This window comes from Nuphar pumila, chromosome 13, assembly GCF_984573655.1.
Source record: "Nuphar pumila chromosome 13, dmNupPumi1.hap1.1, whole genome shotgun sequence".
In the NCBI taxonomy this organism is placed as follows: Eukaryota; Viridiplantae; Streptophyta; class Magnoliopsida; order Nymphaeales; family Nymphaeaceae; genus Nuphar; species Nuphar pumila.
The window spans coordinates 87,367,061-87,384,793 of NC_143261.1; the positions used below are offsets into that span (position 1 = coordinate 87,367,061).

Consider the following 17,733-nt stretch of genomic DNA (forward strand, 5'->3'; position numbering starts at 1 on the left):
AACGGGCCAGGTTCGTGTTTGCCACAGCCGACCCGTTTAATAAACGGGTCGGGTTCAGGTTGAGGTATGCTGACCCGAGAACCCGTCGGGTCACCCGCCAACCCGACACGATTGCCACCCCTAACCATAATAAGACTACTAGGCAAATGGTTTCAACCAAGGCGCCTGATTTTTCAAAGGGAAAAGGGCAAAAGTGTCAAAAAAAGTTAATTAGCAAAATGTGTCATATTTGTAGTTTGTGAACAGTGTTTGTATTGTGTCAAAAGTTAGTGCCATACAGGCATGCAGCCGAGCAGAGCCGAGCTTTACCATAGTTTAAAAAATAATGTATCTTTCACTATTAAAGAGGTAGGGATTCGAACCCCAACATCTTCAAAGTGTGTACAAATGCTCAGACTAGGCTAGCCATTTTTGACTATTATGTTAAAAAAATAATACGTATTCTAAAAACACGGGCTAGGTTATTGTAAAACGTGAAAGATATACTGACAGCAGATTCATTTCCGTGACCTTTAGATGAAAAGTCCAATTCCTGCCCCGTTGGAGAAACACTAACCATTGTTTATATATTTGCAAACATATTTTATATATATTATTTTTATGAGCTTTGTGGCTTGTTCAAGCTTGCTCTTTTATGCAGATCGAGACTGGACTTGTGTACAAGCTCAGCTCATTTACTTTCACAGATGAGCTCGAGCCGAGCTTAAACGGGCCGGAGCCCAACCTAGCTCGGCTCTTTGTGCATCCCTATTGGTATATATATACGTCATTATCCATCTTTTCAAATAATAGTCTTAACTTATTTGAGATTCTAAGATATTATACTCTTGAAGAATATAGATCTTTGTATTTAAATCTAACGGGTTATGAATAAGATTCTCAGACATGAGGGCACGTCACACACTAGTTCGAATCCAAGTTTGAAAATTTTTCAAAAATTAAGACACGACAATGCAGTTTTTTTTTAATCAATACAAAACTATTTGTTGATATTTTAATGCTAAAAATGCATTTTTATTGAAAATATAAAAAAATATTAACACAAAATATTAAAACAATAGATGTACGTGTGGGGTGTCCATGTCAGCATGTCCACTACTAGGGCAGGTTGAAGCTCAAGAGTAAAGGATTTAAAAGCCTTTTGAAAATCTTGAAACTTTGGTGCTGAGGGAATTTTAATCATGCATTTGCTTATATGGAATCTCATACGAGCTTAACTTCAAATTCCTCTGTTAGATGTTGATATTTGATGTAATTAAATGGCTCCTAGTAAGTTCGTACATAAAAACTAAATTTATTTATATTTGGAGTACAAGCGGGTTATTCTACTTGTTTCCATATTATTTGACTTCGACAAAAATTTGGACTATGATTTGAATTATTACATGTATGCATCTGCAGGCATATGTCTTCAACATGAATACAGACATAATTATTTTATAAATGATAAAGTATTTATTCTTAGTGATTATATTATATGATTGTTGGTACTTTTTTTTTTTTTTTACGACAAGGGAACCTCACCAAGAAACCGGTCACTTAATGGGCCCACCACCTTGCAGGCAAAACTCCTGGTTGAGGACACCCAGACTTATAATGTACCCCAACCATGTTTAGAGATAGCAGTAGACCCGGGCAGGAGAGGGGGTGACAAGGTCTTCACTCCTGCCCCCGTCTCAAAATCCTGCCCTCCATCCCTGCACAGGTCTTGATTTTAACCTCCATCCCCGCCTCCATTCTTGTTTCATATCCTCCATGGGGCGAAGTGGGGCAGGACCCCGTTTCTTCTAGGTCCACTGCCATCCCTAAAGAAGAATCAGGGACGGGGCAGGCAAAGTGAAGATTAGAGATGGGGATAGGTAGGGGTGGAAAAAAGCGTAAGTCCATTCCTATCTCCATCCCTGCACGAGTTTTGATTTTAACCTTCATCCCCATCTTCATCTCCATTTCATGTTCTCCATCCTTGGGAGGTGGGGGGAGGGTAAAATTGTAAAAAAAAAATAGCCAGATTTTTTTGTTATATTTTCTAATATCCTGCTACTGACGTTTGAACCTGCAGCATCCCACCATAAGGAAACGTGCACTAACAGCTCCTACCAACCACGTGGCGCCCCCGTTGGTAAATATGTGAGTTAGTTAACCTCACTAATATCATATAAAAAAAAAAGTCGCATTATGCTTGTTGCACTCAACTTTCCAAGTGGGGACAATCTACGTGCATAACAGTGTTGTTAAAATTGGTTCACTCGGTGAATCATTTTTTTTTTAAATAAAAAAATAGAATCGAATCAAATCAATCAATCTTGAATCAAACCCTTTTACCATCAGATGGCACGTGTCATTAAAAATACCTAATTTTTAACCTCCTTAACAAATATTAAAAAAATGAAATGAATCGACCTTGAATCAACCCCTTTTGAATCGTCTTTGGGCCGATTCAAACTCATTTTGACATTGGTGGTGCATAATGAAAAATGGTCACTCGGAACTGCAGTGCTCTTAGCCACTAAGCCATACACTGATTGCTGCACATTCCACGCCATGTCCACAGTAGACAAAGCTACCTCCTAGGCAAGATGAAACTGAAGAACATCCAAAGGACCAAAAAAGGCTGTTGATTGCTGCATTCCTTCACATAGGTCTGCACACATGCTGGACCACTGCGCATGGGCTGTTTGAGCTTTGCTCGAATTTTACAGGCCTAGGCTCAAGCTCAAATCGAGCTTGCGATTGAATCCTCAAGCTCGGCTCAATCGAGCTTGCAAGAATAAATATTAATTTTTGTTTTTTCATGGTAACATGTTGGAGTGGGGGTTTGAACTTCTAACATTCATATTTACAAGTCACTGAAAATTAAACCACTATACCAAAAACTAGCATCAGTAGTGAGGTTGAAGGAGGTCGACAGTTGGATACCAGGGGTACATGCCCTTTGCTGCAAGGCTTAAGCCAAATGAAAATCTATATCCTCAGTGGGCAGGGGAGTACTCATGGAGTTGTACACTGCAGACATCGACTTTGGTCCATGGTCAAATATGACACCCTCTTGGTATGTCCAAACCAAAGTAGTGGTTTCTTCACACACACAAAAAGTTGTGATAACAATGTAAACAATAACAGAGGTGGTATCCCATGTGGTAAGCGGGGTTTTATGCCAAGCTGAAGGCCCAGGTTCGAATCCCTCTGCCACATGGGGCTTAAGAGATATCTACTAGGGGTCTGCCTAACCCTAGCTGATATTTAAAAAAACAATAATGTAAACAATATATATATATATATATATATATATATATATATATATATATATATATATATATATATACAGTTGTACTATTTGGTTGCTATGCATCCTCGTGTGAGATTAAGCACGTATATCAGTTCATATTGTATGAGAAAAAAATATTTAATTTCATAGATCTGATTACAAGATATGCATACATGATCTATAACATGCGAAGTCCTATTTCAGCATGTATATCAATTCATATTACATGCTTATGTATAGTATAACATGAAAAAACAATATTTAAATGAATAGATATGCTCACATGACATGCGAAGAGGTTATGTAATATGCAATAATATATCCCAACATGTAAATCAGTTCATATTGTATATATTGAACAACATGAAAAATATATTTAAATGCATAGATCTTCTCACACTACATGCATAGAGGTTATGTAATATGAAAAATTATATTTTAGCATGTAGATCAGTTCGTATTACATGATTATGTATTGTATAGCACGAAAAATATTTAAATGCATAGATCTGCTCACACGACATGCATAGAGGTTATGTAACATGCAAAAATATATTCCAGTATGTAGATCGGTTCATATTGTCTGCTTATGTATTAAATATCATAAAAAAGTATTTACTATATAGATCTGCTCACATAACATGCATAGAGGTTATGCAACATATAAAAATATATCCCAGCATGCAAATCACTTTATATTGCATGCTTATGTATTGAATAATATGAAAAAAATATTTAAATACATAGATCTGCTCACACGACATGCATAGAGGTTATGTAACATGCAAAAATATATTTCAACATGTAGATCAGTTCATATTGCAGGCTTATGTATTGTATAGCATGAAAAAAAAAATATTTAATTTCATATATCTGATCACGCGACATATATAAATGTCATATCACATGTGGAATTATATTTTCAGTATGTAGATCGATTTATATTGCACACATACGTATTGTCTAGCATGAAAAAAAATAATAATTACATACATAGATCTCACTACAAGAAAAACGTTAATTAGCGATAGAAATTTACGATGGAAATAATCCATCGTAATTTTGCGATGGATTAGCGAGAGAAAATTAGTCATCCCTAAAATTGGAATTAGTTGCGGAATTTGTGAAAAAAATATTCTGTCTCAGAATCCGTCACTAATTAGCGACAAAAACGTTCTGTTGCAACTTTGCGACAAAATTTTTTCATCGCTAATCTGTCGCTGAGTAGCGTCAAATTTTGAGACAGAATGTTTTCATCGCTAATCCGTCATTAATTTTGGATACAAATCGATGCAGCTAGGGCACAAAATTAACTCTGCTCTCTCTCCCCTCTTCCGCCAACCGTCGCCGCGCTACTCGCCATCTCTACCCCCGCTCTTCGGCAACCCACCGACAGCTCTCTTCGGAGACCTCGTCGACCACCTCCCTTTGGCCTCCCTTCACCATTCCCCCTCTGTCGCCCCTTTCCCTCGGTTGAGCCGTCTCTCCCGCTCACCGTATTCCAATCACCCAACGTCGATGACCCCCACTCTGCGTCTAACCCACCCTCTCTGCCTTGCCAGCAACCCCACCTCCCTCTCCGGCAGCCTCGCCATGCCTTTAAAAGGGCACAGAGGGCCGAACCCTCTCTGCCTTCCTCCTCTCTCTCCCCGACTATGCATCCTCTCTCACCGTCGCCCTCATCCCTCTTCGCCCTCTCTCCTCTCCCGTCCGACCTCTAGCCTCCAACCGGCAGCCGTCGGAGTTAGGGGTGGCAATCGGGTCGGGTTGACGGGTCGTATCGATGGGTTGGTGGGTCAGCATACCTCAACACGAACCTGACCCGTTTATTGAACGGGTCGGCTGTGGCAAACATGAACTCGACCCATTTATTAAACAGGTAGCCCGACAAGACACGATTAACCCATTTAATAAACGGGTTGGTGGGTTAGCGGGCGGGTTGGCGGGTCGGGTTCGTGTTAGCGGATGGGTTGGCGGGTGGGTTAGCAGGCTGGTTGGCAGGCAGGTCGAGGTTGGGTAAACGGGTTGGCGGGCGGGTCAGGTTTGGGTAAACGGGTTGGCGGGTCGGGTTCGGGTAACCTGCTGGTGGGAGCAACCCATGCATGCTAGCGGAACGTTGCAGTTTCAAAGCCAAATGGCCAAATTGCTTAACTGGTAAGGGTCTGCCTAAACCCAGCTTACCTTACAAAGAAAGAAGAAAAATTATATACTTGGCTGGACTGAATTTCTACTATGCATTTGCACAAGCACATTGGAACATATGTGTCATGCATATGCATAAATACAATTATTTCATATTTTTGGGCATCTTATATCATTTTCAAAAAAGAATAAATTGCAAATAATTTTAGTGAAAGAACCGTGCACGTGCGTGTGTTCTGTATATTGTAGGTGAACCAAGAAATTTTGGGCATGGTATCTTGCCTCGATTGGGGTTTGACAAATGTGTATGACCCGATTATAGTTCAAAGCATGAACCACTATATATTGTTGATAAAAACATAAAAAATTATGCAGGGATAGTGTTATGCAAAAAGAACCAAGCACACGGTTTCACATAACCCAATGTGGTGCTATATGATTATTGGCAAGCAAACTTATTTTGTGATATGTCATGGCTAAATCATGAAACATATACTTGTAACAAGGGGTTACAATACTTATACCTAGAATTATAAAGGTTAATTCTTTTGCGAAGATGATCGGCTCATATACACATCAAATGAGGTTATGCACATTACTGGATCACTCAAATCCGGGTTGATTTTTTTATTTAACTCTCGAGGTGCTATGAATTGCATAAAGAAATGAATTAATAATTGCATACATAACCTAAAATATAGGAGGCTGGGTATACCTAAAAAATGGTATATGTTATCGAACTGTTCTAAGTTGTGGGATTTTAGGTAAAGATGATATATGTTACTGGTTTTCTGGGGTTCTAGGTATACCTGAAAGACGGTGTATGTTACTGAACCCATGATCTACCTTAGAGAGAGTAGATGGTACAAACTTCGTAGGACATTTCTGTTCTTCTGAGAGCGAGTTGTCTCACCTTGTCCCCAATCATCAGAGTTAGGGGATCATAACTACCAATATATCTTAGGTGGTAAGTTCATGTTTCTGTTGAAGTTTTTTGGGATGCATCATATTTTTAGTTTATGTCATTGGGGAGTACTCGGTTGCAGACCGTCCTCTTTGGGTACCCTTACGGTTAGTCACATGAGTTATTAATAACAAACCCTCGTGTGGTCTCAGTCCGCTATGATGTTTAAGCCTGTGCGTACCCACAAAGCGAGTTAAAAAAAAACTTAAATTTATCTTTATGGTTCAAGATAATTGTTTTGGTTAATATTGTGGTTACTTTGAATTATGTTGTGATTTCATTTAAAGTTAACTGTTTTTAAGAATTGCTCTTTTATGACATGCGATATGATATTTTGCAATGATGAGATTAGAATGAACCTTGGCTTTCAGCCGTGATATTAAGTTGTGATGCACATATATTGGCTCACGTGATACTATGCACATTCATATTGAAGTTATGTTTTTTACTCAGATTGAGAGTAGTCTGATCCTCTCCATATTACAATCTTTTTTTCAGGAAATGAATAATAGTTCGGGAGTGATTGCGGGCATCACTGCGGGTGGCGCCATGAAACCAAAATTTCTTGGAGATGTCCAGTTTAAACTCTGAATTTTTTATTTGTCATTTAAAAACTATAAGACTTGATGATTATCTTTGAGTTGTAATAATTTAAAATGATGTTTCTTTTCCCGTTTCGAATGCTTGTAACTCGCCCAAGATACACTTCAATTAGTATTAAGTTTTCGCTATTTTTTTTTGAATTATTGAGTAAATATTTTAGGGCGTCACAAAAAAAAAATGAAATAAACTGAAAAAAGTACAAACTATTTTGCTATTTGAAAAAGATGCAGTCGGTAACATTGAGGTCATGGCAACTTGGAAGCAGATTAGGTCATGCTGAACATGAGTTTTTTTGCTCATGCCAACATCGTGGCTGTCCATTTTGTATTTTGAAAGTTAAAAAGTCAACGGACGTGGCATTCATCCAAAGTGCAAACAGACGGCCACGATGTTGGCATGAGCAAAAAGCTCACGTTCAGCATGATCTGATCTGCTTCCCTGCTGAAGGGCTTTGTGTGTGTTGCCCCCTTGCTTGCATGTTGTTTGTTTCTTTTTACCAAGAGAGGTAGATTTGACATTATCTCTAGTAAAAAAATCTTGGTCAAGAATTAACCCCCAGCCCATGACTTAGCGTTGAGTTTTTGCTTTGTGTGAAGCAGTTTTCTGATGTAAAATAATGGAAAGAAAGGTATCGGGGAATTTGTCAACTTTATCTTTCTTGTTTTTCAGTTTCATCAATTGTTTTTTTTTTACAGAGAAAGCTGGGGTTAGTCTGACCCCTACCAGTTATACAACACGCTTGTCGAGCACCAGAACGTCACTTTGTGTTGAGAGGTTGCAAGTTCGAATCCCAATGGTATATGGTTGTATAACTGGTAGGGGTCTGCCTCACCCCAGCTTTCTCTGTCGATGATAAAAAAAACTTGTAACGTTTTCTTTAGCTTGGTGATATTTAAAATCCACTCTTACCATAATAATTATTCAACAGGCTTTATAAGGATCAACTCAAGCGGGACCTTTATAAAAATTTAAAACTTTAACTATTTACTGAGACAAGATTCTTAATCATATGATTTTGAATATTGATTCGTTAGTAAAAAAAAAAAAAAACCTGCTCTCGGTTTTTAATTGTCAATACACGAACTTTATACGAGAGATAGGTAATTTTCCTTGAAAATAATTTTTTTCCTGAGGGATAGAAAATCCGTCCACACAAAAAACCAATTCAATGCATAACCCCGTTTAGAATTCATTTAAGGGGGGGTAATATTTGCTACCCTCATGGGTAAGGAACCCTTTAGTGAAAAATATAATTTCCTTTTAAGTCTTTTTACACATCTCAGATGGGTTCTACATATTAAGTTTAGTAGTTTAGTAAAAACTGAACTTTGGATAGATATGTCATATTTTATAAGGGTTGAAAAGTCAACCACCTACATTATACTAAATTTTCAAACCTAACCAAAAATATTTTTTTATGACGCAAAACTACAATCGAAGTGTCAATTCTTACTGTTCTCACCATACTGAAGACATCCTTGAGGTCAGATTTTGTTCAAAACAACTTCCCTCTGTATATAAGTTCCAACTAGGTGGTTACTAATTAACCCATGAGGGTAGCAAATACTCTCTCTTATAAGTATCACAACTTCCTTCTTCCTTTGAGGTTTCTCTTACACTATCAAATGAAGGTAAGTTAGTCCTGTTAAACATTTCTTCATTTTTTTTTTGTTAGTTACGTGCAGAAACTGGCCACAAGATCAATGACCTAGCGACGATGTCGGCATGAGCAAAAAAGCTCATGTTCAGCTTGACCTGATCTGCTTCCCCTGAGCAGTGACAACACAAACAGCATCCAAGGCCATACGTTTCTGTGGTCACATGCAAAAAGTCAAAATACTAATATTTGTATAATTGAATATTACTGGGGTGGTAAGATTTAAGCATGGGAAGGGTTCCATCCAGGAAACTTCCTCTAAGAATTGGTTTGGGGGGAGGGGGACCTCCCCTTTTCTTTAGATACTCCCAATAAACACTTTAAGAGAGAGAGAGAGAGGGACTTTTGTCAAAGCGTTTTGACATAGGAATGAATAAAGATAGGGCAAAGAGTTAGGCAAAGATATAGAAAGAGAGGAGGGCTTGTGGCAGCGTTGAAAGAGAGTTAAAGCCACTTTTTCTCTTTGGCCTACCCCTCTTCTTTGGGCTTCCCTACCACACACACACACACACACACACACACACACACATGTTTCCCTTTGTCTCGTTTTTTTTCTTTCTTTCTTGCAAAGCCCAAGGCATGGCAGGCACCATGCACCATGCACCATGAAAATGTCAACCCAAAATTAGGTCCTTGCCTACCATCCAAGTTTTGGCTTCTTACTCTTTCCACATCTCTTTTTCATGCATCACCCCTTTGCGCAAGATGACTCCATGGGGGTCAAGAGGTAAGCTCACCAAGTTTTACGTTGACAGGACAATGACCGTAAGTACAGCATGCAAACGCAGAGCAATTAGGTCTATGATCCTGAGGGTGATTTCTCGGCGTAAATATAAAAAAAAAAAAACTAGGAGGGGTCTGCCTAGCTAACGCCAGGTCTTGGTTAGCTTTTCAAATGTCTTTTTAGGGTTGCAAACTGGATCTGGCTTTCAATGAGGTGACCCAGCTTTCTATTTGGATCTGACTCAGAGCGTACATGGTAGAAATCAGGATCTGGATATGATCAGATCCACTCTGATATTGGATCTGAGGAAAACATATGTATATTGGTTTTCTCGTGAAATAGCTAAAATTGGTGGAGTAACACTTAGTTCCAATCTAGTTCTGAACCTATATACATTTATCTGATTCTGACCCGAATCTGACTGAACCCCACATTAATTATTTATCTCGAATCCAGCCCATTCACCCAGACCATAATTTATGAACCGTATCAAAGCGAATTACGTACATTCAATAGGGTTGGGACTGGATCAAGATCCGATCTTCCCACTTGCACTTCTATGTCTATTGTATCCCTTGATCATGACATTTTAATGAAAGTGCCTACACCACGTCTTGATATTTTATGGATCTGTAACGGGTCGGGTTTAGGTATGCGCGGGTCTAGATTTTATTTGTAAGTGTGGCTCCACAACTGGCTGATCATATCCTACTAGAAAAAGAAGCGGGTGTCAGAAGCGAAGCACAAAGCATGAAATGAGAAGCGAGTGTTTATTGAACGACTTAATACATAAAGCGTGGAACGTATGATTGAAAGTAAAAGGAGAAGCGTTTAGGAAGCGAGAAGGGAATCAAGTTGCAAGTGGTAAAAAAAGGTGCCCCAAGGTGGGGTGGGGCCTTGGCTGCTAGAGGGTCTGTCAAGGTTTGATTCATGTGGGTCCGATGACTGTAGGTATGTCTGGCTGAGCCAGCGCGCCTGGTGCCGGGTGCGATTTCTTGGGGTTATAAATTAAAAAAAGGTGGTATAAAAAGTTAAAATAAAACTTGTGCTTTGAGGAAGACCACGTCCTTTTTAAGTCATTCTTACCAAAAAAAAAAAACCATCACATGCATGGATTTAAAAAATAGAAAACATAATTTTTCAAGAAAAAGGTAAAATTCTTTTAAAAAATGCATTTTTAATACCAAAAATATATTTTTATATTAAAAAAACAAACTGTCCATTCTTTGCAAAGGAGTTTCTCATAAAGTTTAAAGTTTTAGAAGCATCAAATAAGCGCATGGGCTCACACAAACTTGGAGTAATTAAGCTTCAGCATGCCCTCTCGTCAAAATTGATATATATATATATATATATATATATATATATATATATATATATATATATATATATATATATATATATATATATATATATATATATATATATATATATATATATATATACACTAAAATGTGTAAGTGCATGATCACTTTCGAAAATGTCCGTCATTAAAGGTTTTTTTTTCTCATTTTTGCATTAAAGGATGTCTTTTTAGAGATTTTTTTGCTGACCATTCATGAAGCGCGAGATGAACGGTGAGCATGATTAAGCATGGGTTCAACACCTATGCATTAAGCACCTACCCATATATATATATATATATGGGTAGGCCAAGTCAAAGTATGTTAGAATCATAACTTTATTTGGTATTTCTTTTTCAGAGTTAGGTTAGAATATTATTTTTAGAGCTGTGCCTCAAGGTGAAGATCCTCCCACCGGCACCACCAATGCCACTTTTTGCAGTAATAAGCACTAACTCGATCTTATATGTGTACTTTTATTATCCGTTCCTGTTTGTTTGCCTCCGTGTGAGGGGAGCACGGAATAGCAGCAGACGCTGTTTCCGCATTAGCGGGATGCACCAAATCGGTGTCTGCATGTCTGGCGTTTGCGTGGTCGCACGGACGCAAGTGAGGCCCACTATCGGTGAGACAAGATTCAAGGACTCCTTGAATGCTGAGAGAGAGATGTTCATGGATCAGATTTTATTTGATATCCGGTCATATCCGATGATGATCGGACGTGCAGATATGGTTTTTTGTTTTTTTTGCAATCGAATCCCACTGATATTCGGATTTGATAGATATTCTAATCTATTTAGACATAAAAGAAACCGGATTTGGTACGAGCATTTCACCATCCGAATCTGTGGTCCGAATTCGAATTCGTTTAGCCAACATCCGATTGATCGGATATGGTATTGGGTTACATCCGATTCGAATCCGAACGGTTTGTATCGCTAACGTGGGCAGAGGGATAGTTCGGTAGTTTTGTGGAAAAGCGGGGGAAGTTTTGGTTACGGAACCGAACAGTCAACGTGTCCTCCGACGCCCGCACATACACCACCACCGGACCGAATCCAAATGCAAGCGCGGCCGACACGACGGCAGAGAGACAGAGAGAAGGTCAAAGAGGGGGTGGTGTTGTGTTGGGGGCGTGTGGGGGCCCACACGAGTCGCACACGCACGCGACGCATAAGCGGTGGTCGTGGAGGTGGGCCCCCACCTTGGTTGGGTGCGTCTGCCTTCCTGGATTCACTTAAAAGAGAGAGAGAGAGAGAGAGAGAGAGAGAGAGAGAGGAGAGGATGAAAGGGCAAAAAGGGAAACTCCCACCAAAAAAAATAAAAAAAAATAAAAAATGGGGTTCTCGTTCTCTACTCCTCTCTCTCTCTCTCCTTGAGGGCCTTTTTATCCCTTAATTGGGGGTTGGGGTTCGATTCCATGGGCAGCTCTCTCATGGCGTCGTCTGGCATCAGATGCCCCTGTTGTTGGGGCTGCTGCTGCTGGTGAAGGCTTCCTTCTTCTCCTGTTTACCTTTCTCCTGCACCACCAACCCACACACACTCTGCTCTCCTTTTTCTTCACCTTGCTCAAAAACAACCCACCCTGGGACATCATCAAGCAGGTTACCTTGTAAGTCTTTCTCTCTCTGTGCTCTTCCTTTCCTTTTGATGGATTGATATTCGGTTATTTCTAGTTTTTGTTCTCCTTTTGTTGTTTCTTCATTTTGGTTTTTGTTTTTGGTTGGTGATTCTGTTGACTCTGCACATTCTGGTTTTTCTCATCATTGTTTGTGTGTGTGTGGGTGGTTTTTTTTTTTTTTTCTGTTCTCTTTGTGAATGCTTTTTGAAGGTAATGGGTGTGGACATCATGTTTCAGTGCTGGGGTCTTAATGGCATTGGTAAGCTTGCGATTTTCAGGCATGGCGAGTTGGTGGTTGTCTGGGTCTTTTGGGTACCATGAGAGAGAGGTCGTCTGGGTTTTTTGGTTTCCTTAAAGGGGTGTTTGGATCAAGGTTGCCAAACTAGGAAGCGGAAGCGGATGAATAAAAATGAAGCAATTCGAACAAGAAACAAATAAAAACTAAAATAAAATTAATCATTCTTATCATGATTTTTCAGTAAAAGAGTTCAATTTTTGTTAAAATCTAACAATGATGGTGAGCAATTTAGAGAAAGTACATGGGACGTTAGTGGAAGCGGGAGAAGGAATACATGAAAAATATGAAAAGAAACGTGAGAAAAGCATATAGGAAACATGGGAAGAAGCGTGGGGGAATCAAGAAGGGAGGAGTATCACGCTTCAGAAGCGAGTTTCCAGGAAAGTGCGCTTTCCACCTACTTAAGAAGCTTCCGATAACTCTTGTTTGGATGCACCCGCTTATACAAATAAATGGAATAAGCTGGGAAATTGCACTGTGCTCCATAATAGAACATCCCATTTTATGCATCCAAACACCACCTAAAGATTTTACTGTTCTCCACAAATTGGTCCATTTGGAGGGATTTGATGGAATTACGAGGATCATTGTCCTTCCATATCTTGAGATGCACTGATCCATCTGTTAGAGCATCTCAATCAGAAATATATTGCGTGGATTTTGTGGATGATCATATGATTTGGAGCATAGCCTTTGTGTATTTGATGAAATAATAATTTTTTTTGGTAGCGTATATGGATCCTTGATTTTTGGAGGTAAACAAGTTCACAAACCACATGCTCAAGTCGGCTACCAGACCAAAATTTCTCTTGTTCAGTCTGTTGATGGTAGACATCATACGGAAGGTTTGCTTTCCACTATGCTAGGAGGAAGCTATTTTTTTAAACATCTTGTGTCAGCTCAATGGCTTCCTGAACTGGAATGTACTTATACATTCTACAGTGGTTCATGATTTCTTAAGTTAAGTGGTATCATGCTGCCTACTAATGGTTAAAGTTTAATAGATCTTTTTATCGAGGGCTTATGATTTTGTTGAAACTGTCCTGCACGTGATTGATGAACAAAAATTATCGCAACAATTATAGTTAGAGGTTGATGGATCCCTTTCACACTAATTATTTTTGGAATGGAAAGGTAATAAAACTTTATACCAGATTGTCTTTTTGCCTTTATGATTAGTATTTCTGAAATGGATAACTTGCAGGCCTGTGACGAAGGTCTTTTTGCCATAAATGGAATTTGATCTCAATTAAACTGCAAACAATTTTGTTGGGAACCAAGATGAGTAATCAGAGAGGGAGACTGGAGTGGAGCATTTTTTTCCTAATCACATTCACAATGTCACATTAATTTTGTACTTACCTTTCTCTAGGTGCTTTCCATGATCTTGAACTTATATCATCAGAATTGTTCTATTGAATGAGAGACCCAGATGGATTTTTGGCTTCATTATCATCTAAGGTAATATTGCTAGTTGGTACTGTGTTTCAAAATGATATTCCCGACAGCTGTGTTGGCTTCTCTACATATGCTTGAAGGGCTTTATGATGATGATGATGGTGTTGATTATGAATATGGTTTGGCAAGTTTCTGTGCTTTGGTGCTTTAATTTTCAAAATGTGTGTCAGCTGTGGCTTAGGGTGAGGTATCAAAATAATCATGTCTGGAATTTATGAATGTTGAACAAAGCCTCCTCAAAGAAGCGGTTACCTGCCGTTTAAAGCCTTCCATATGCTTTTTGTTATTCTCTAGTAGTTGTTACAAAATGTTAAAAGTCTGATTTTTTTTTCACTCTGATCATTTTCACAACAGGTGGATGTGTGTGAGAAATGTTCAGGTGGTGGTGCATTTAACAAGCATTCATATAATAGGGACCATATCTAAATTACTGAACGCTTAGACAATGTGATGTATCACTCATGCTTTTCATTGTGTGCATTTTGTTCTATTTTGAGGGAATGAAGGGATATCACTATTTCAGCCATTAGACTTTTCATTTTTCTTGTCTTGTTGCAAGCTGTTTGTGGAATATTTGAGGCTATTACCTTGACATTTAGTTTCACTGACCTAGTTCATGTCAAATGGCCCTCTAAATTTTTGCATATTCTTAAAGTGTTTGCTTTAACAGAGTACGCACACAAAGATAAGAATCTGAAAGGTTGCTGATTGAGCATAGATATCGGTTTTGAAAGCAAGTTTATAGCTGATTGAGCGTAAATACTTTTCATGATATTTCTTCCACTGTGGAATTGAAAATAGAAGGTTGGTCATATGGTTTAAATTGATTCTGAAGCCGCAGATCCACCACAGTCATCCTTTTATCATTACCTAAAATAGGAAACCTGAGGATTTCATTTTTCTGTTGTTTCAAGTCATGCAAATAACTGATATGGGTTTTTAAGATCAGATCCAAGATCTCACTATGTACCAATTGTCTAAGTCTGATTCAGTAATTGAAATGACCTTCGCAACCTAAGAACATTGGTAAGGCACCTGAGTCAAGCTTACTTGATTATGAATCTGAGTTGAATGAAAACCTATTGGTCTTGTATCAGGTCCATGAGTTGTCTGTAACAAGTCTGACATCATGAGGCTTAGAAAAGGGTGGTGCACATAGCTAGTCACAAATTTAATCCCCTGTTTGTCATGTTCTCGAATAGTCTTCTTAAGTTTGAACTTGGAAAAGTATATGCGTTAAAGTATGTGGATATTCTCCCACACATTATCTTCTATAGATTCAATTTGTGATTGTATTTTCTTGTGGAATAATTTTGCCAATTGATTATGAGCATTTTTTTTGCCTAATTTCAGATGAATACAGAATTCTTTTCTATGCATCAGAGATCAAATACCACCTTTTATGAACGTGGTGGTCCAAGGAAGAGGAAGAAAAAATCCAAGGATAATCCCCCGCTAGAGTGTGCACAAAGGCCCAATAATGAAGTACCATGGTGTGACTTGGATGATGGTGTGCTTGAGCTGATTTTAGCAAGGCTGCCAGTCTCTGACTTCTTTCGTTTTCGTTCAGTGTGCAAAGGATGGAGCTCTTTGATCCGATCACCAAGCTTTCTTGCAGCATGTAGTGAAGTGAGTTTGCGGGGTCCTTGGTTCTACATGCTTGATTTAAAATCTGATAGTGGTGTCGTCTATGACATGGATGTTGCTAGGTGGCGCCAGATCAATTTTTTGTCTGCTCTAACTGGTCCTGGAAAGTTGATTCCTGTGGCAGCTGCTGGTGGTCTTATATGCTTCCGGTCACCAAATGGTGATTTATCTGTATGTAATCCACTCACTGGATCATGCCGGGAACTGCCACCTCTGAACTCAGTGTATCCTATTCATGCAATTTCCATGCATGCATATAAGTCCTCGTACAGGATCGTGGTAACATTTGGAGAAATATTAAAATTTGGAGTAAAAGTGTATACATCTTCAGAGAAGCAATGGGTTGAATTGCCTGTGAGTGGCAGCATAGAAGATGTAGCCAGCAAACTGTTTGAGAAGCAGTCGTCTGTTGCCTATGATGGTGGTGCATACGTTATAGCTGGTCCTGGCTTAGGCGATGTCCGCCTGAATCTGACAAAGGAGTTCTCTGCTGTTGGTGGTGAGGTGATTCACTTCCTCAATGGCAATGGCAGGGTGGTTGCCTGTGATACCCGGAAAGGGATGATGTACAGTTTCCCTGCAATTCTCCCCCCTGAGTTTGAATACTCGGTTGATCTTGTTGAATGCAGGGGAAGGGTGCTGCTGGTTGTGCTTCTGGAGATGATGGAGACTGCAACCATCCGGATTTGGGAATTTCGACAGGGAGAGATGGAGTGGGTGCAGGTCTTAGCAATGCCACCAGCTATGTCTAACACGTATTATGGAAAGAAGGCTGATATTAATTGTGTTGGCTATGACAATTTTATAATGGTTTGCATCAGCTCCCGGCGATTCCATCGAGTTGTGCTGTGTAATGTTGTAGATAATTCGTGGGTAGAGTTGCCGAGGTGTTATGTTCCTGGCAGCCGGAGAATGAAGAGGTTCATATCTTGCTTCTGCTTCGAGCCTAGGATTGAAGCCCGTGTTTAAGTGTTGAATGTGTAGCATAGGATTACAGTTTAAATTGACAAATCTTCTGTCCCTCCAACACTAGGATTCACAGATGACTTGGTAAGTTATGCTATTAACTGTATGATTATTTGGATGCCAGATTGAGAGCACAAGTTTTTTGTATATTCATTTGGTCTTCACATGATTTAAGACGGATTCATGCAGCTGAGATGCAGGAATGTCTAGGGTAAAAATGTTTTGTTTGTGCGTGTCCATGTATGCTGCCTCCTGCTGCTTAGTTGAGAGATGGTAGCTTCATGATTTTTGTCCTTTTGTAAAATCTAAAGACTTATTTTAACATTCTGCCTTGGCTATCCCATGAGACTTTCGGTACAGTGGAATTCTTTTTTAACGTAAAGAGAGTAGGAGTCGGAATAGCTAAAAAACTACAGTGACGGTAATTTTGTATCTTTCCTCACAGCGTTTTAGCTTTTGTAGATAACTTTTCTTTTACTAGAGGATCCCAACATTTGATTTCTTGTCAGAGGGGGATCTTGTAATAAAGACGGGTTCTAAGTAAATTCATTACTGCTGTTTGGAGAGAGAGAGAGAGAGAGATGGGTGTAAACTGTAGGCTATCTATTGATGATAATTTGTTATGCCGATAAAAGCATGTAACAGTTGTCTATACAACAACAACTACTATGCTTTCATCCCAAAACACTTGGGTCGGCGATATGAACCAAAAAAGAAAATCATTCTGGGTCTTTCACATGAATCCTTCTCCTCGGTAAGGTTCAAAGCATTCATATCCTTTTCTATCATTTCCATCCAAGTCTTTCTAGGTTTACCCTAACCTCTTTTAACTAATATGTTTTTTCATTTTTTCATCCTTTTAACTGGAGTATCATTAGGCCTTCGCCGAATATGTCCAAACCATCGTAAATGATTCTCTCTCATCTTATTTTCAAAGGGTGCAACACCTACCTTCTTATGTGTCTTCTCGTTTCGAATCTTATCTTTTATTGTATTTTCACACATCCATCTAAGCATACGCATCTCAGCTACACTCATTTTTTGA

At 39.0% G+C, this 17,733-nt stretch overlaps 1 protein-coding gene across 4 annotated transcripts; it reads left to right on the top strand.

The window, feature by feature from the left end:
• The first annotated feature begins 11,992 nt into the window (after positions 1 to 11,992).
• Positions 11,993 to 17,233, top strand: LOC149819015 (F-box only protein 13-like). Of its 4 annotated transcripts, none has more exons than XM_089985639.1 (3): positions 11,993 to 12,310; positions 12,530 to 14,078; positions 15,429 to 17,233. In XM_089985639.1, exons 2-3 carry the CDS (start codon positions 14,037 to 14,039, stop codon positions 16,689 to 16,691), a joined length of 1,305 nt encoding a protein of 434 aa, XP_089841765.1. In that variant the 5' UTR covers positions 11,993 to 12,310; positions 12,530 to 14,036; the 3' UTR covers positions 16,692 to 17,233. The 4 variants fall into 4 exon arrangements, with proteins under 4 accessions (XP_089841765.1, XP_089841766.1, XP_089841768.1 ...); XM_089985640.1 differs by having other exon boundaries at positions 13,990 to 14,078; XM_089985642.1 differs by lacking the exon at positions 12,530 to 14,078 and having other exon boundaries at positions 11,994 to 12,310.
• The last annotated feature ends 500 nt before the right edge of the window (positions 17,234 to 17,733 follow it).

What these genes read in the sequence shown, in the direction of transcription:
- LOC149819015 (XM_089985639.1), top strand. Translation starts at nt 14,037, where the DNA reads ATGAGAGACCCAGATGGATTTTTGGCTTCATTATCATCTAAG. An exon ending in TGGCTTCATTATCATCTAAG is followed by an intron (nt 14,079 to 15,428) that starts GTAATATTGCTA and finishes GCCTAATTTCAG; the next exon opens with ATGAATACAGAATTCTTTTC.